The sequence below is a fragment of the Zophobas morio genome, unplaced genomic scaffold, assembly GCF_036711695.1.
Source record: "Zophobas morio isolate AGI-343-1 ecotype UQ-CSIRO unplaced genomic scaffold, CSIRO_AGI_Zmor_V1 ptg000033l, whole genome shotgun sequence".
Classification (NCBI taxonomy): domain Eukaryota; kingdom Metazoa; phylum Arthropoda; class Insecta; order Coleoptera; family Tenebrionidae; genus Zophobas; species Zophobas morio.
In genome coordinates this window covers 1427104-1445657 of record NW_026972138.1, presented here as the reverse complement: position 1 = coordinate 1445657, position 18554 = coordinate 1427104, and the positions used below count along the sequence as shown (strand labels likewise).

The following is an 18554-nucleotide window of genomic DNA, read 5'->3' as shown; positions in this document are numbered from 1 at the left end:
GATTTCACAATAATTTAAAAGTAACTTCTGACCAATAACAGTAATACGTGTCTTAGGTTAAGTAATAAGTAACGCCGACTTAAGTTTGTTTACTCATAAGTGGGGTTATATCCGATATCAATGTTTTTCGTCGCATGAAAATAAATCGCAACATTTCCACTGATAACATAACCTGATAATGATAAAGAGCTACAACGTCTAACTTCGTGCTTAAAATAGTGTTCAAACCATGGGTGAAACAAACACTTCCAAAACCTCAATTAGACAAATTTTCGAAACTATGGAATACGGCAACGACTTCGAAAGCGTCGCCCCAGTGACCGTAAGTCTCATTGGTTTCATTATTTCAACAACACCCCCAACTAATACTGTGTAGGAATGGCTGAAAAAACGCGAAAACCGAATTTTCGCCTACATTGACAAGAAAAACGAAACCCCGACTGGCGAAATAGTCCCCGTTAAAAACACGACGAACGACCAGCATTTATGCGACGTCCACGTCCCCGACGCAACCACAGTAGACACAATTTTAAAAAAATCAGCCAATGCGAAAAATACATGGAAAGATATACCAGCTGCAAAAAGAGCCGAGATTATTTACAAGTAAGTGGTACTTGAAGCGATAATCGAGCTATAATAATTTTTATCAGATTGGGTAACGAGATACAGAAAAAACAAGAACTGATCACACTGATTGAAGTAGCAGCCCGGGGGATTCTGAGCAAAGACACGAAAAATAAATTGCCACTACTTACCGACTGCTTGGTGTACTATTCAGGCTTTAGTGTGAAGTACAGCGTCGAAAACCCCTCATTTAGTGCCACAGGTGAGCAAAAAGTGCGTTTTTTGTGTGGCCGGTTCAGCATTCGGGAGACATAACCTCACTTCAGAGCGCACTTGTTGAATGACATCTAGCGATGAATTTACGGATTTTTGGGGTAGAAATGTGAAAAAACGTCTATAAATAGGCGCTGTCGTTGCATATGTTATGAAAAAGGCGTTCACTGAGTGTTTAAAATTAAATTTGTGGCTGGTTGTAGTATCATAGATTAATATAGATGCGACATAGAGGCTGATTTTGCAAAACCACCCTTATTGACATTGGCCAAAGATAAGCGCCAAATTTAAATAGTCGATCCCAATTAAAAAACTTGTTTCACTACAACTCGTCGTCTGAGAACTTGTTTGATGTACAGACCAGAGCGGGCTCAGGCCAATGTCGACTCTAAGCGTTCAGGACCGATTCGGTGGGTTTGGACTATAATTTCTGCGGGAAATAGTTGTTTGGTCGGTTTTTATAACGACTATAAGTGAATATTTTTGGTACATATTTAGATGATTTTACATATTTTGTTTAACTAAGAATTAATTCTTTATTTGTGTTTTATACTAGTAAAACGTCTTAAACTAAGAATATTGTTGAAATTGCAATAACCCAATGGAATTTTTTCGGGAAAATGTTTTGGAAACACTGTGTCCTATTTTCTATGAATTTTTAAATGTTTTTAGTGACAATTTTTGTGTGATATTAACAGTGAGAAAAAAAAATGAAAAATAAAAATAATCGAAAATTCGAACAATGGAGAAATCTAATAATAGAAAAACTGAAAGATTGAAAAATCGAAATATCGAAGAACTGAAAATCGAAAAATGAAACATCAGAAAATCGAAAAAAGTACAACTCAAAAATATAAAATTTAAAAACCGAATAACGAAAAATAAAGAAATCGAAACTCCCAAATTTAAAAAATCGGGTAACTGAAAAATCGAAACATCGAAAAACTGGAAAATCGAAAAACCGAGAAATCGAAAAATCAAAAGATCAAGAAATCATGGAGTCGAAAAGTTAAAAATTAAACAATTTATAAATTGAGAAATTGACAATCAAAATATCGAAAATTTCAAATCTCGATAAATCGAGAAATGAAAAAACTTAAAAATTCGAAAGATCGAAAAATTGAAAGATTGAAAGATCAAAAGAACGAGAAATCGAAAAATAGAGAAATCGACTAACAAAAAGTTAAAAGTAGAAAAATTGGAAAAGCGGAAAAATCAAAAAACGAAAAAATGGAAAACTGGAAAATCTGAGAAACCGAAATAGGCCAAAATAAAAAATTGAAAAACTGATAAATCGAAAACCTGAACAATCAAATCTCGATAAATCGGGAATGAAAAATTAACAAATCGAAAAATTGAAAAACAGAACATCTAAAATCAGGAAGTCGAAAAATAGAAAGATTAAGAAATATTGAAAAATTAAAACATCGAAAGTTTGAAAAATCTAAAATTGAAAAATCCAAAAATTGTAAAACCGAAAAAGTAAAAAGGTTGACACATCGAAAAACCCAGAAGTCAAAAATAGAAAAGCCAAAGAATTGAAATATTGAAAAATCCTAAAACCGAAATATCTAAAAACTGAAAAATCGAAAAATTAAAAAAGTGAAGTCGAAATATAGAAACCTTAAAAAATCGAAAAATTGAAAAATTAAAGAATTGAAGAACAGGAAAATGAAAACATCGATTAATTGAAAAATCGAAAAATTGAGAATTGATAAAAGTCAAATTTGAAAAATTAAAAAATCCAAAATTTGACAAAATAACAATTGAAAAACACAAAATCTAAAACCAGGAAGTCGAAAAAGCGAAAGATCAAGAAATTGAAACATTTGAAAAATTCGAAAACTTGAAAAATTGAAATATCGTAAAACTGAAATGAAAAATCGAGAAATCGAAAAATCTAAAAAAATTTAAAAATCTAAAAATTGAAAAATCGAAAAAGTAAATCGACACATCGAAAAATCCAGAAGCAAAAAATCGAAAAGTCGAAAAATCAAAATATTGAAAAATCCCTAAACTGAAATATCGAAAAACTGAAAAATGGAAAACCTGAAAAATCCGAAAACTGAAATATCCAAAAACTGAGAACCTAAAAAGTCGAAAAATTGAGCAATAGATAAATCCAAATAGTGAAGTCGAAAATTTGAAACCTTAAAAAAATAAAAAAATTAAAAATCAAAAATCTGAAAAATCGAAAAATTAAAGAATTGAAGAACAGGAATATCGAAACCCTCGAAAGTCAAGACAAGAAATGGGAAAATCAAAACATCGATTAATTGAAAAATCGAAAAATTGACAGTTTGTAAATGTCAAATTTGAAAAATTAAAAAATCGAAAATTTGAAAAAACGACAATTGAAAAACAGAAAATCTAAAACCGGGAAGGCGAAAAATCGATTGATTAAGAAATCAAAACATTTGAAAAATTCGAAAACATGAAAAACAGAAATATCGAAGAACTGAAATGAAAAATCGAGAAATCGAAAAATCGAAAATTTTATATCTTGAAAAATGAAAATATCCAAAAACTGAAAAATCTAAAATCTAAAAACCGAACAATTGAAAAATCGACAATTGAAGAACAGAAAATCTAAACCCGGGAAGTCGAAAAATCGAAAGATTTGAAAAATTTAAATATGGAAGAGCTGAAATGAAAAATCGACAAATCGAAAAATCAAAAATTTTAAATATTGAAAAATTAGAATACCAAAAAATTGAGAAATTTAAAATTTAAAAATCGAAAAAGTAAAAAGTCGACACATCGAAAAATCCAGATGTCAAAAATGGAAAAGTCGAAGAACAGAAATATTGAAAAATCCCAAAACTGAAATATCGAAAAAGTGAAAAATGAAAGAAAAACTGAAATATCCAGAAACTGAGAATCTAAAGAATCGAAAAATTGAGAATCAAAAAAGTGAAGTCAAAATATCGAAACTTTTAAAAAATCGAAAAATTGAAAAATCAAAAACCTGAAAAATTAAAGAATTGAAGAACAGGAAAATGGAAACACTGGAAGGTCAAGAAATGGGAAAATCAAAACATCGATTAATTGAAAAATCGAAAAATTGAGGGTTGATAAAAGTCAAATTTGAAAAATTAAAAAATCCAAAATTTGACAAAATAACAATTGAAAAACACAAAATCTAAAACCGGGAAGTCGAAAAAGCAAAAGATCAAGAAATCGAAACATTTGAAAAACTTAAAATTGAAATATCGTAAAACTGAAATGAAAAATCGAGAAATCGAAAAATCTAAAAAAATTTAAAAATCTAAAATTTAAAAATCTAAAAATTGAAAAATCGAAAAAGTAAATCGACACATCGAAAAATCCGGGAGTCAAAAATCCCAAAACTGAAATATCGAAAAACTGAAAAATGAAAGAAAACTTAAAAATTGGAAACTTAAATCGGGAAATCAAAACATTGAAAAATCGAAAAATTTAACGACAATTGAAAACAGAAAATCTAAAACCGGGAAGTCGAAAAATCGAAAGATTAAGCAATCGAAAAATTGAAAAATCAAAAAAGTGAAAAAAGCGACACATCGAAAACTCCAGAAGAAGAAAATCGAAAAGTCGCAGAATCAAAATATTGAAAAATCCCTAAACTGAAATATCGAAAAACTGAAAAATGGAAAACTTGAAAAATCCGAAAACTGAAATATCCAAAAACTGAGAACCTAAAAAGTCGAAAAATTGAGCAATAGATAAATCCAAAAAGTGAAGTCGAAAATTGAAACCTTAAAAAACTAAGAAAATCAAAAATCAAAAACCTGAAAAATCGAAAAATTAAAGAATTGAAGAACAGGAATATGGAAACCCTCGAAAGTCAAGACAAGAAGTGGGAAAATCAAAACATCGATTAATTGAAAAATCGAAAAATTGACAGTTTATAAATGTCAAATTTGAAAAATTAAAAAATCGAAAATTTGAAAAAACGACAATTGAAAAACACAAAAATCTAAAACCGGGAAGTCGAAAAATCGATTGATTAAGAAATCAAAACATTTGAAAAATTCGAAAACATGAAAAACGGAAATATCGAAGAACTGAAATGAAAAATCGAGAAATCGAAAAATCGAAAATTTTATATCTTGAAAAATTAAAATATCCAAAAACTGAAAGATCTAAAATTTAAAAACCGAAGAATTGAAAAACAGAAAATCTAAAACCGGGAAGTCAAAAAATCGAAAGATTAAGAAATCGAAACATTTGAAAAATTGAAATATGGAAGAGCTGAAATGAAAAATCGACAAATCGAAAAATCAAAAATTTTAAATATTGAAAAATTAGAATACCAAAAAATTGAGAAATTTAAAATTTAAAAATCGAAAAAGTAAAAAGTCGACACATCGACAAATCCAGATGTCAAAAATGGAAAAATCGAAGAACAGAAATATTGAAAAATCCCAAAACTGAAATATCGAAAAACTGAAAAATGAAAGAAAAACTGAAATATCCAGAAACTGAGAATCTAAAGATTCGAAAAATTGAGAATCAAAAAAGTGAAGTCAAAATATCGAAACCTTAAAAAAATCGAAAAATTGAAAAATCAAAAACCTGAAAAATTAAAGAATTGAAGAACAGGAAAATGGAAACACTGGAAGGTCAAGAAATGGGAAAATCAAAACATCGATTAATTGAAAAATCGAAAAATTGAGAGTTGATAAAAGTCAAATTTGAAAAATTAAAAAATCGAAAATTTGACAAAATAACAATTGAAAAACACAAAATCTAAAACCGGGAAGTCGAAAAAGCAAAAGATCAAGAAATCGAAACATTTGAAAAATTCGAAAACTTGAAAAATTGAAATATCGTAAAACTGAAATGAAAAATCGAGAAATCGAAAAATCTAAAAAATTTTAAAATCTAAAATTTACAAATCTAAAAATTGAAAAATCGAAAAAGTAAATCGACACATCGAAAAATCCAGGAGTCAAAAATCCCTAAACTGAAATATCGAAAAACTGAAAAATGAAAGAAAACTTAAAAATTGGAAACTTAAATCGGGAAATCAAAACATTGAAAAATCGAAAAATTTAAAACGACAATTGAAAACAGAAAATCTAAAATCGGGAAGTCGAAAAATCGAAAGATTAAGCAATCGAAAAATTGAAAAATCAAAAAAGTGAAAAAAGCGACACATCGAAAACTCCAGAAGCAAAAAATCGAAAAGTCGAAGAATCAAAATATTGAAAAATCCCAAAACTGAAATATCGAAAAACTGAAAAATGGAAAACCTGAAAAATCCGAAAACTGAAATATCCAAAAACTGAGAACCTAAAAAGTCGAAAAATTGAGCAATAGATAAATCCAAAAAGTGAAGTCGAAAAATTGAAACCTTAAAAAAATAAGAAAATCAAAAATCAAAAACCTGAAAAATCGAAAAATTAAAGAATTGAAGAACAGGAATATGGAAACTCTCGAAAGTCAAGACAAGAAATGGGAAAATCAAAACATCGATTAATTGAAAAATCGAAAAATTCACAGTTTATAAATGTCAAATTTGAAAAATTAAAAAATCGAAAATTTGAAAAAACGACAATTGAAAAACAGAAAATCTAAAACCGGGAAGTCGAAAAATCGAAAGATTTGAAAAATTGAAATATGGAAGAGCTGAAATGAAAAACCGACAAATCGAAAAATAAAAAATTTTAAATATTGAAAAATTAGAATACCAAAAAATTGAGAAATTTAAAATTTAAAAATCGAAAAAGTAAAAAGTCGACACATCGAAAAATCCAGATGTCAAAAATGGAAAAGTCGAAGAACAGAAATATTGAAAAATCCCAAAACTGAAATATCGAAAAAGTGAAAAATGAAAGAAAAACTGAAATATCCAGAAACTGAGAATCTAAAGAATCGAAAAATTGAGAATCAAAAAAGTGAAGTCAAAATATCGAAACCTTAAAAAAATCGAAAAATTGAAAAATCAAAAACCTGCAAAATCGTAAGATCGAAAAACCGAATAATAAGTAAACTGAAAAAACGCAAAACTGAAATGTCCAAAAACTGAGAAACTAAAAAATTGAGAAATCGAAAACTCAAAAAAGTGAAGTTGAAAAATCGAAACCTGAAAAAATAGGAAAATTGAAAAACCAAAAAACTCAATTAATTGAAAAATCGACAAATAAAGAGTTTATAAAAGTCAAAAATTGAAAAATCGAAATATTTAAAAATCGTAAAATTGAAGAGAAAAACTGAAAACCGAGAAATTGAAAAATTGAGAAATTGTAAAATTGAGAAATTGTAAAATCCAAAAATTGAATAATATGAGATCACGAAACGCTAGAGTCGACATTGGCCTGAGTGCGCTCTGGTCTGTAGATCAAACAAGTTCTCAGACGACGAACTGTAATTTATGTGACCTGAATTAAAGTGAAAAAACACTGTTGTCAACATAAGTCGAGGGGTCCTCAACCGTCATTTAATTTAAACTATGACGCTTCTCTATGTTCTCTGATTGAGTGATTAAATTTGTGGCTAGTTGTATTACTTTGGGGTTATGGTGGTTGGCAGCACTGAACGCGCCTTAATTCGATTTGAATGTTTCAGGACTAGCAGTGGGTGTTTTCCCAGATTCCAGTGCACTATGGACTTTGGGTTACATTCTGGGGCCTTGTTTGGCTGCGGGTCGTCAGATTGTTCTTCAAACCGGGCCGCGATTCAGTTTAGTCGCAACTGTATTGATAGAAATGGCTGGTCAATTAGGGTATAACACCATGTATAGACGTTGAGATTCTATAATGGGGATTTTTAGTGTCCCTGAAGGTACCATAAGGCTAATACCGGGAAAGATCAACCCCGACAACTTCTTTGTCCACTCTAGCGTGTCCACGGTCTCTATTTTTGATGACCTACACAAGGAACGATATTTATTTGCCAACCATTTTGGCAAGAAACTTCTCCATTTTGGTGCTTCAGGTGCTTCAATGGTGGTTTTTGACGGTTGTGACTTGGATTCGGCTTGTCACAGTGTTGCAGATGCCGCTTTTGGAACGAAGGGAACGGTATTTCAGTATTTATCACTTGTATATAAATAAGAATAAAAAATTTGTAGCTCCCGTGGTCTGTAAGAAATATTTTCGTTCAAGAGAATATTTTCGACAGTTTTATCCACAAGCTCAAACACAACGTGGCGTCCTTAAAAATTGGCAAATCTAACGAAAGAAATGTGGATATTTCAATCCCAGACAACACAGTTCTGGATAAAGTTAAGCGAGTCGTGGTTGAAGCACAAAATCAGGGAGTCGAGGTGTTTCAACCAGACCCTGATAACGCCATTCCTACAGTTTTAATCGGTGCCAACGTCTTCCCTAATAACGTTATCAAAGAAGATTTTATTAATGTTCCAGTCGTTACTGTAGTGTCTTTTAGAACTGTCAACGAAGCGGTGAATTTATCCAACAATACACGACAAGGCTTAGGGGTATCCGTTTGGAGCGAGAGCACCAGTCTTATCAACGAAATCATCGGAAAATTGAAAGTAAGTAGTTTAAATTTGGCGCTTAATTTGGTTGAGTGTGACGTCAACATCATTATTATGCTACTTTTGTATTTGTACTCAAGGCCGGAAATGTATGGATCAACTCGCACGGTCTTTTCGCCCCCAACATCGCCACGTCGCCTTACAAAACCAGCGGAAACGCTTTTTTCGGAGGCAACGAAGGCTTTTACGAGTACGTCGAAACCAAATCGCTGAAAACTGAAAGCGGGTCACAAATCCAGAACAAGAACGCTATGGAGCAAGCCATCACCGAAGCAAAGAAGGCTCAAGACAGCTGGTCGAAGCTCAGTCGACTCGAAAGAACGAAGCTTCTCCAAGTCGTACCCCACAATATCACCACCAACTCGAGCTTGGAAAAGTGGACGGATCAGTGGGTAACTTTAATCTACGACTGCGGGTTAAGTAATTCCGGAGAGAACTTCATCAAGTTTAGAAATTTCAACGTCGCGGCGACTCGGGAACCGTGCGGGGTCATCGCTATTGAAACTCCGGAAGGTAAAGATGACCACAACAAACGACTGATTGTTGCTGCTTTGAATGAAGGGAACGCGGTGATTATTTTGAATGATTGTGGCGAAACGAGCGAGTTTTATAGTAAGGTTTCGAAATTGCTGCCGAAAGGAGTACTTACGGTGCTTAGTCACAGTCAAGAGGCGACGAAGGTCGCAGCTTTACACAAGGAGTTGAGTGTGTACTTTGGAGAGAAGCACAATCGAGTGTTTTTCTCGCTACCTTTGAAAACCTCGAGCAAATTCAAAATGGCTGGTTCTGGTAGTTGGAACGACGTACGTGATAAAGTCACCCTGACTAAGAACGTGTGGCTGAACAAGGGGCAATCGTTCATTTGATTTATGTTAATCTTTCAAGAATATAAAAGACTTTTCTGTGTGTTAATGCTTTATTGACTCGTTATTCCAAACATAGAGTGCGCACAAAAATACTGACTACTTTATAGGGATCTGCATTGGCTGGAACGCGCATGTCTTCAAAGTACCCCTTTTTATCCATCTCCACTTTCTTAGGGATTCGGACACACCCAGTCCTGTCGGCAACCCCCCACCTAAACGTCGAATGGTCTCCATCCAGCTGCTTATTATGACACCCCCGAATGTCGTACACATCCATATGTTTTTCGTGCTCAGTCGCCAACTTCTTCATCGCCTCTTCCATAAACTTGTACCCACCTTCATTCCTCATCTCCTTCGTGGAAAATTTCGTATGACAACCAGACCCCTTCCAACTCGGGTACAACTTAGGCTCAAACGACACAACAACACCAAAGATCTCCCCAATCCGCTGCAAAAAGTACCTTAGAATCCAGAGCTCGTCCGCGGCTCTGATTCCCGCCGTGGGTTCCAACCCAACTTGCCATTGCGAAGGTACCACGGCTGGGTGTGACGCCCCCAGTTCTAACCCGGAGTACAAGCAGCATCTGCACACGCATTCGATGAGTTCGCGTCCGAGGGCTTTATCGGCTCCTACGGAGTAACAGTGGGACTCGGTAGGACAAGGGTAGCCCAGCTGTTTGGGCCAGCCGAAGGGCCGTTTGTCGGCGTCCATGAACATGCACGTCTGCTTGAACCCGAACCTGGGTTCTTTGTCGCAGACTTGGTTTAAGAATGTCATGCAACAGTGGCGGGAGTTGCTTTTCGTGGGTTTGCCGTCGCTGGTGTAGGTCTCACACAGGACGAGTTTGTTGGTGCCGCGCTGAAAAGGGTCGTTGTAGAGGGCGATGGGGCACAGGATGATGTCGGAGTGTTTGGGGTCGTCGGCGAGGAAGGTGGTACTGCCGTCGAAGTCCCAGTTAGGGCACTCTTTGTACGAGTTGGGGGTGAAATCGAGAATTCGGTTTTTGGCTCGTAAGTTTTCGCCGGTTCCGTCGATCCAGATGTATGTAGCCTGGACTTTACAGTTAGCGATGGGGAGGTTTGAGAACCTGTCCCAGACTTTTTTGCTGATTTTCCAATTGGGTGACCATTCTAGATGGATGGACCGGGATAGGAGTTTACACACGATTTGGATGTTGCGATTTAGAAATTTCATCCTGAGTGTACAGTAAATTGAAAAATGTCACGTCTAGTCATGTCAGTGTCAAGAAAAAGCCAGGTTTCTTTGATTGTGTCAAAAATTGCCAAGATAGAACCACGGCCAACTGTATTAATTGTAGCAATTTGATCACAAAAAAATACACCTTATAAACTCAAATCCATAAGGTTGTAACCACTCCCTAGTGTAAATTTTAAAAAATTATTCAGTGTAAATCTGTCTTTTAGTAGCCTGGTGACATATCTGGTGACCTGTCAATATAATGTCAGTTCATTCATGTATTCGCGACACATGATTACGTTCGACTTCACTGCAATTCTTGCACTCCTGCACAGGTTATTTCATAATTATCATTGTAACTTGTCGCAATATTGTAAAAATTGATAAACAATTTTCAGTGAAAACAGGATAACCTGAGTCTTCATGGTAATTATGATACAAGAGCAACGATAAATAGAAACGTGTTTTATCTTTCATTTGTAGAAAGAAGAATGCCACCTCCTGTAATTTAGACTTGCAGTTGATACGTTTACGAATTACGATAAAATGAAGCCAAAAATATTGTGGTCACGAATGAAATCAAATGTTGGGTTGGTAAAAAAACAAGGTGAATTGATTTATTTATTGTTGCTGCTTCATAAAAATTACTTTACAGATGGGGAATAACTGAGATATTCAGAATTTGTTTAAATTATTGTACATGAGTATACGTGATAATTATATGTGTGGCTAACTATGATATGATATGACTCGAAGGACCAGCTCTCTCGGCTGAAATGATCAATTTCGCGAGCAACACCAAAATTGTCTATAATGGGTAGATCACCTTAATTAGTCGCAACGGATGACCAATTTTTCATCAAAAAAATGGGACACCAACAAGTCTTTAACGTTATCTTTAATAACTCTAATATTTGGTACTACTTATTATTTACAAAGTGTACAAGGAATTTGGTTGAAGGCAATAGGTCTGGCTATGCTCCTCCGTCCTGAGGATTTTAGTGGTAATAATGAACAAAATGGAACTTCACAAAATTCAGAGGCTAAAATAATACGTATGTTGAAAATAATTTGACTGCTTATTTAAACTAACTGTTACAGGAGTGGTTAGAAACATTGGGAACACATAGACCAAATAACCAAAAAGCAATTATTTTTCTGTTGTTAACTTTCTTAGATCTGGATCCCATGGATTTTAATACTCAATGTAAAGTATTTAAACTTGCTGTATATTCTGGATGTTCTTTCGCAAAAATAAACAAATCCTGAAGAGTAAAAAACTCATTTTTTTTTTGTTTTTGTCAAATATACGGTAGGTTAGATCTTTAAATTCCAAATTTGAATACCACTGCGATTTTTGTTTTGGTTTCCACTTTGCTTCTTGTAACGGTTCTCCAGATTGGTGTTGGGTTATAATTTTGTGGGCTTGACATCGGGAACACTATGAAAAGGATACGAATTAATGATAAGTTTACAGGGAAAGTCGGAAAGTTTATGCAGTGTTTGAATTTAATGAGGGACATTTAGTTGTATTGTGTAGGATATAAAGAGTGGGTATAAAACTTGAAAAGACAATGTTGTACTAAAAAGCGAGATATACACTTTCAACTTGAGGTAGTTAAAACTAAAAGTCCTTCGACAGACCACCGTGTTGTAATAACATGGAAAAAGTTCCGAATGTCGATACGTTACTCTCATAGTATAGTACTCTCTTTCCATGGTATAAGAATAACTACATACTGAAAAAATTTTGCAAGCTTGAATTCAAGTTCTCGGGACGATGCTTAGGGATAAGCAAGTTTCAATTCATTGTGGCAGTTGGCAAGTGCCATTTTCATCTGCTTATTTATCACAATATGCCGTGTTGGTACCATTTTTCAATGATATGGTTTAATAACAAACTGTGAGATATTTAAATAAAACTCTCTCATGCGTAATTGTCAAATTTTGACACATGCGCCGTTACCAATCTGTTCATGTGAAAAACACCATTGGCTGTAATGCCAACCTTACAATTTAACGAGTGGTTACAACCTTATGGATTTAACTGTAGAAAGTTTCCTATTACTTGATAGTACGATTTTTGTATTTTTCAAAGGATAATATTTTAAGATTACTTTTAAATGAGAGCTAAGTTTTGGTTTAGCCGTTTATAATATCATTTAAAATTGTTAATTAAATAATAATTGGCTGCTATAATAAAAGTTAGAGCTTAGCTGTTGACCAGTGAAATTAGCGAAAAAAGTGACAACAATTTTTCGTAATTTCCAGAAAATTTTTGTTTGAAACAGTTAAAAGACGATCTGACCCACCGGAAAATATGTAGTTGACTTATAGATAAAATATTTTTTGAGGATTTGTCTTCAAATAACTGAGAAATGCGAGGAAAGGACTCCAAAAAATTTCCAAAAAATTTGAAACCGTTCCAAATGGCTTTATTTCAGAGAAAAACATTGAGTTTCTGGTTTTATAGAATACTAATCGCAAATTTACCTTATGAAATACTAGCCCCGTCCACCCACTCACCCTCCATTTTCTTAAAGAGTATGTCATTTGCCAAATATTGTCTTATCTTAGCAAGTACTAGCCCCACCCACCCACCCTCTATTTTCTTAGGGATATGTTATTTACTAAAATCAGTTTTTTTGTTAGCAAATACTAGCCCCGCCCACCCGCCCTCTCTTACCTTGTAGGATATGTCATTTGCCACCGTTAGTCTTACCTTAGGAAGTACTAGCCCCGCCCACCCGCCCTCTGGTTTCTTGGAAGGTATGTGATTTGCCAAAATCAGTATTATCTTAGCAAGTACTATATTGTATATTGAAGTGGCAAAATAAATGATTAAACAATAATTAAATACTACTTGCTAAGATAATACTGATTTTGGCAAATGACATACCTTCCAAGAAAATAGAGGGTGGGTGGGCGGGGCTAGTATCTGCTAAGATAAAACTGATTTTCGCACTTTTGACATTTTCAACTATTTTTCAACTATTTCAGAAAATTAGTTGAAGACATTTTTTGTAATTTCCAAAAATTTTTTGTCTGTAACAGTTAAAAGACGATCTGATCCAGCGGAAAATAGTTGGCTTATAGATAATTTTTCGCAGATTACGAATCTAAAATATTTTTCACGATTTCTCTTCAAATAACTGAGAAATGCGAGAAAAGGAGTCCAAAAATTCCCAACATTTCCAAAAAATTCTAAAACCGTTCCAAATGGCTTTATTTGAGAGGAAAACATTGACTTTCTAGTTTTATAGAATACTAATCGCAAATTTACCTTATGAAATACTAGCCCCGCCCACCCACTCACCCTCCATTCTCTTAAAGAGTATGTCGTTTGCCAAAAATTGCCTTATTTAAGCAAGTATTAGCCCCACCCAGCCACCCTGTATTTTCTTAGGGATGTTTTTTACTGAAATCAGTTTTTTTCTTAGCAAATATTAGCCCCGCCCACACGCCCTCTCTTACCTTGTAGGATATGTCATTTGCCACCATTAGTCTTATCTTAGGAAGTACTAGCCCCGCCCACCCGCCCTCTAGTTTCTTGGAAGGTATGTGATTTGCCAAAATCAGTATTATCTTAGCAAGTACTATATTGTATATTGAAATGGAAAAATAAATGATTAAACAATAATTAAATAGTACTTGCTAAGATAATACTGATTTTGGCAAATCACATACCTTCCAAGAAAATAGAGGGTGGGCGGGCGGGGCTAGTATTTGATAAGATAAAACTGATTTTCGCACTTTTGACATTTTCAACTATTTCAGAACATTACTTGAAGACATTTTTTTGTAATTTCCAAAAATTTTTTGTCTGAAACAGTTAAAAGACGATCTGATCCAACGGAAAATAGTTGGCTTATAGATAATTTTTCGCAGATTACGAATCTAAAATATTTTTCACGATTTGTCTTCAAATAACTGAATCTAAATGTTACCCTTTTTAAAAAACTTTCTAATACCACCGTTTTTAAACTCTAAAAAGACATGTCAACAAATATGTAATCTGCTCCATCCTTCTTTGGACCAAAATCCATTATTTTGTTGCTTGGAACATAAATCAAGAGTTTGTGATATAATTATTCGAGCAACGGTGAAACCAGTTATTGATAATATTTGTTTGGAACAAACAGACTGTTTGAAGAAAATAACGATCTGTAACAAACCTACCAGCAGAAAAGTTTTAAAATTATGAATATGTACCTTCCTTTTTGTTAAATAATTTTCGTTTTGTAAAAATATATCTTTTATTTCAAAACTAAATAGTAGGAGTAATGTCATTAATGTTCTTGTGCCATTATCTACATTTTCAGAAAAACGTGATATTTTAAAATGTCATTTTGACAATTATTTGCCAACCAAGTTCATAATTGTACTCAACAGATGTCGTTGCCTGATTAACGATTTTGGAAACGTCAAAGAATCAACTTTTTATACGAATTGGGATGGCCATATGTATTAATACAGTTGGCCGTGATAGAACTGAACAATATTAAGAGTAGTCGTTGGAATAAAGAAGGGGTGGGTGGGCGGGGCTAGTGCTTTGCTTAGACAGAACTGAACAAAATTAAGAGTAGTAGAATTTTTTGAGAATTTTTAGAGGACTTTTTAAACAATGAAATTTTCCACTATTATACCCCCCTTATGCAAATTTCGACTACGAAATTTAACTAAATACATTGTCTGGTGGATTTCAGGCCGCAAAAGTCACTCCAGGCCTCATTTCTTGGATAACTCCAACGTTTTTTTTCCAAAATTGCTCATTGAAATATCGTAATTTTTAAAAATTTCAAAAAATTCGAATTTTACTTCGAATATTTCGAAAATGTTGCACCGTGACCCTAAACACGCAGCATTTTTGGAATTAGCACGTCGAGATCTATATTTCTGATTTTTTTTTAAATTTTTAGACGATTTTCAAATTTTCCTCCAAGAAAATAAAGGGTGGGTGGGCGGGCCTAAAACTTGCTAAGATAGAACTGAACAATATTAAGAGTAGTCGTTGGAATAAAGAGGGGGTGGGTGGGCGGGGCTAGTGCTTTGCCAACATAGAACTGAACAAAATTAAGAGTAGTAGAATTTTTTGAGAACTTTTAGAGGACTTTTTCAAAAATGAAATTTCCCACCATGAATGCCAATTTCGACCCATTTTCGACGTAATTATGACCTGACCTGATCTGACTTCAAAGTCCGAAATTATTGTCTATTATTACTGTCAAAATTGGAAAGCAATTGAAAACTAAAGCCTCAACGAAACAAAATTAAAAAGTGAATATTAATATTATTTATTAACACCTCTAGTTACAATAGAACGAAACCAGATTTATCATAATATCTCAATCAAATGAATAAACCTATCAACAACATAAGGGGCGACAATTCTTTATGTACAGAAACACAATAACATTAAATTAAAATTAGTGTGGAATGTATTTTGTTTATGTTGAGATGAGTGGATTTCCCTAGAAGCACAAACGTTATTTACTATGAAAATCAATCAAACACGAACTCTTACCCATTCTTTGGCCATTATTAACAACATGTGCTTATCCAATCTAGGACCGATTAAGGGATTCATCTGTGCTACATAGCAGCACAACCAGCTAACAATAATAATCATGTGATTTCTATTCAATGCCAATAATTACACAAAATACTTACAACAACCAACAAGTCACCCCCGTCAACATCAGAATTACTTGAATAATGCTGAAATTGTTACAATTATTTTAACTTAACTTTAGTTACACCCCCATAGCCTTACCCTCGATTAGGTCCTTTGGGCACAATTATCGGTAGAACAATACCAACCCCGCCCCACAACACAGTGAAAACGATGAAAGGCAGAGCCGACGCACCCATTTTTCGATTTTCGTTAAATAAACGCGAAAAATCGAACGACTTTGTTAAAGTGGCAAACCCCTTTGAGTATCACGGGATTACAAGGACCACAAACGTCAAAAGTCATATGATCGATATGACCAAGCACGCGTACCAATTTTATCACCAAATACCCCAAAAATCGTGCACGGTTTTTTGTCATGGTTTCAAAAACCTCCGCGCGGTTTTTCCACCGCCTTTCCACGATTTTCCAGCCCATTTCAGTGGTTCCGAAAAACGCGGAAGTCAAAAAAGTGGACATTACATCCCGAAGCCAACGAGTGAGTGCACCTAACCTATAAATTTTGTGATGTTTGGCTTGTAGTTGATGCTAGAACGAGGGATTATTAGGCAGGCCAGTCCCGGGTGTTTTCATTTGTTGCCACTGGGGGTGCGTTCGTTGGAAAAACTAACGGATTTGGTGGACACCGAAATGAGGAAAATAGGGGGGCAAAAAGTCGTTCTTCCGACTCTAACTAATTCAAAGTTGTGGGAAGTTTCAGGTAGATTGGAGACTGTGTCGTCTGAGCTTTTCAAAGTTAGGGATAGGCACAACCACGGGTATATTTTAAGTCCCGTAGGTAAATATTTTTGGAAAAGTTGGCCCTATTGTTGTGTGGATAATTGCAGACATGTGAAGAGGCTGTTAGTAGTTTGGTGGCATCTTTGGCCCCAATTTCGCATAAACAGTTGCCTTTGAGGCTATACCAAATCACTAGTAAATTCCGGGATGAAATAAAACCAAGGTTTGGGTTAATGAGGGGCAGGCAGTTTTTGATGAAAGATATGTACTGTTTTGATGTTGACTTAGCAAGTGCTTTAGTTAGCTATAAAGAAATATGTCACTGTTATGATCGTATTTTTGAAAAAATTGGGATTAATTTCGTCAAAGTTTTGGGTAGTTCAGGTCATATGGGTGGAAACTTATCCCATGAATATCACTATAAAGCTGACGTGGGTGAAGATAAAATTTTGTCATGTCCAAAATGTAACTATTTTGCCAATGTGGAAGTCTCAGGTGAACAAGAATGTCCAAAGTGTGGTAACACGTCTGTCGAAATTAGTTCTGGAATTGAAGTACTATGACTCAGTCCACTAGACTTTGCTTTATTTTTGTTGTTTTAAGGTTGGCCACACTTTCTTGCTTGGTGAAAAATACACCAAACCCCTCAATGCCACGTACTTATCTGGTGATGGAAAACCCACAGTGTTACAAATGGGGAGTTATGGATTAGGTTTGTCGCGCATTTTAGCGGCCGCACTTGAAGTATTGTCAAGCGACGACGAAATTCGGTGGCCCCCATTTTTAGCCCCCTACAAAGTCATCATTCTCCCACCAAAAGTACCCCCTTTAATTATTATTTCCCACTCTTATTTAATCTGTGTTTTTAGGGTGGAAGTAAGGAAGAAATTCATTTAAAAAACTCAAACTTAGTGCAGTCGCTTTACGCCAGACTTGAACAGGTCGATACTTTAAAAAACAACGTCATAATCGACGATAGAATTAATCTAACGATAGGTCGCCGGTTTCTGGAAGCCAAAAAAACCGGCTACCCTTACATCATAGCACTGGGGAAGAAAATCACCGAAAGTCCGTCTAAACTCGAAGTTACAAATTTACAAACCGACGAACAACTACATCTAGAGGAATCCGCTTTATTGGACTACGTTTCTCCAAAAGAAACTTGTGCAGTTGACAGGTTGGCTTTTTTGCGCTCTTCCACCCCCATTTGAGAGCTGCCACTTCTTTCCTTCGTTCCGCCGGCTTCATCTGCATCATCCGACCCGGACAAACGACTGGAAGCCGAATCCATCGTAACGCTGAGCACATCGTCAGGTTTTGTCCGCAACCCAGCGACGTATCTCCGCCAAGTCTTGCACTGTATGAACCTGGTTTTCCTCGACTGCTCCGTCTCGGTGTACTTCGGGGGATCCGCTGGCAACGTCTCGCCGACGTAGGCGCCGCTGTTTTTTATTTATTTAATTTTTACTTAATTCAATAAAATCACATACCTGAGGGTTTGCATTACGGGTAGTTTAAACGGCGGGATGTGGATTCGCTTACCCATCCCCTCTTTCGGCATCAGGATGGGGTTTAAGAAGTCGCGCGAAAGCCCCAGGATGCCGACTCCGATTTCTATTTCGAAGAGGAGTTCTTCGGGGGCGGTGTACGCTACTTCTAAGTAGGCTACGCGTTCCTCGACTCTGCGAAACTGGGTTAGTTTTGGTGGGGGGTAAAGCGAGTACGCACGGTTTGACTAGGAGCAGACCAATGGCA

At 34.9% G+C, this 18554-nt stretch overlaps 4 protein-coding genes across 4 annotated transcripts; 2 read left to right on the top strand and 2 right to left on the bottom strand.

Annotated features, from left to right (window-relative positions):
- Nucleotides 1-82: 82 nt before the first annotated feature.
- Nucleotides 83-9235, top strand: LOC135139780 (aldehyde dehydrogenase family 16 member A1-like). The gene is made up of 7 exons (XM_064070114.1): nt 83-322; nt 377-603; nt 651-826; nt 7390-7546; nt 7595-7844; nt 7895-8320; nt 8404-9235. Exons 1-7 carry the CDS (start codon nt 230-232, stop codon nt 9187-9189), a joined length of 2115 nt encoding a protein of 704 aa, XP_063926184.1. The 5' UTR covers nt 83-229; the 3' UTR covers nt 9190-9235.
- A 15-nt stretch (nt 9236-9250) lies between these two features.
- Nucleotides 9251-10818, bottom strand: LOC135139782 (glutamine synthetase 2 cytoplasmic-like). The gene has a single exon (XM_064070116.1). It carries the CDS (start codon nt 10382-10384, stop codon nt 9251-9253), a length of 1134 nt encoding a protein of 377 aa, XP_063926186.1. The 5' UTR covers nt 10385-10818.
- A 4847-nt stretch (nt 10819-15665) lies between these two features.
- LOC135139815 (V-type proton ATPase subunit e 2-like) lies at nt 15666-16366 on the bottom strand. Its single transcript, XM_064070161.1, has 4 exons — nt 16161-16366; nt 16058-16105; nt 15912-15999; nt 15666-15858 (listed from the first exon to the last, which is right to left on the bottom strand). Exons 1-4 carry the CDS (start codon nt 16256-16258, stop codon nt 15835-15837), a joined length of 258 nt encoding a protein of 85 aa, XP_063926231.1. The 5' UTR covers nt 16259-16366; the 3' UTR covers nt 15666-15834.
- Nucleotides 16367-16412: 46 nt separating this feature from the next.
- LOC135139813 (probable proline--tRNA ligase, mitochondrial) lies at nt 16413-18294 on the top strand. The gene is made up of 5 exons (XM_064070159.1): nt 16413-16557; nt 16602-16853; nt 16907-17353; nt 17403-17618; nt 17669-18294. Exons 1-5 carry the CDS (start codon nt 16438-16440, stop codon nt 18008-18010), a joined length of 1377 nt encoding a protein of 458 aa, XP_063926229.1. The 5' UTR covers nt 16413-16437; the 3' UTR covers nt 18011-18294.
- Nucleotides 18295-18554: the final 260 nt, after the last annotated feature.

Excerpts from the sequence above, each read along its gene's own strand:
- LOC135139780 (XM_064070114.1), top strand. The coding sequence starts at position 230 with ATGGGTGAAACAAACACTTCCAAAACCTCAATTAGACAAATTTTCGAA. Across the intron at positions 604-650 it reads AGAGCCGAGATTATTTACAA|ATTGGGTAACGAGATACAGA; the intron begins GTAAGTGGTACT and ends AATTTTTATCAG. Across the intron at positions 827-7,389 it reads CCCCTCATTTAGTGCCACAG|GACTAGCAGTGGGTGTTTTC; the intron begins GTGAGCAAAAAG and ends TGAATGTTTCAG.
- LOC135139782 (XM_064070116.1), bottom strand. The coding sequence starts at position 10,384 with ATGAAATTTCTAAATCGCAACATCCAAATCGTGTGTAAACTCCTATCC.
- LOC135139815 (XM_064070161.1), bottom strand. The coding sequence starts at position 16,258 with ATGGGTGCGTCGGCTCTGCCTTTCATCGTTTTCACTGTGTTGTGGGGC. Across the intron at positions 16,106-16,160 it reads CCCAAAGGACCTAATCGAGG|CATTATTCAAGTAATTCTGA; the intron begins GTAAGGCTATGG and ends TAACAATTTCAG. Across the intron at positions 16,000-16,057 it reads GGGGTGACTTGTTGGTTGTT|CTGGTTGTGCTGCTATGTAG; the intron begins GTAAGTATTTTG and ends TATTATTGTTAG.
- LOC135139813 (XM_064070159.1), top strand. The coding sequence starts at position 16,438 with ATGGTTTCAAAAACCTCCGCGCGGTTTTTCCACCGCCTTTCCACGATT. Across the intron at positions 16,854-16,906 it reads ACGGGTATATTTTAAGTCCC|ACATGTGAAGAGGCTGTTAG; the intron begins GTAGGTAAATAT and ends GGATAATTGCAG. Across the intron at positions 17,354-17,402 it reads AAATTAGTTCTGGAATTGAA|GTTGGCCACACTTTCTTGCT; the intron begins GTACTATGACTC and ends TGTTGTTTTAAG.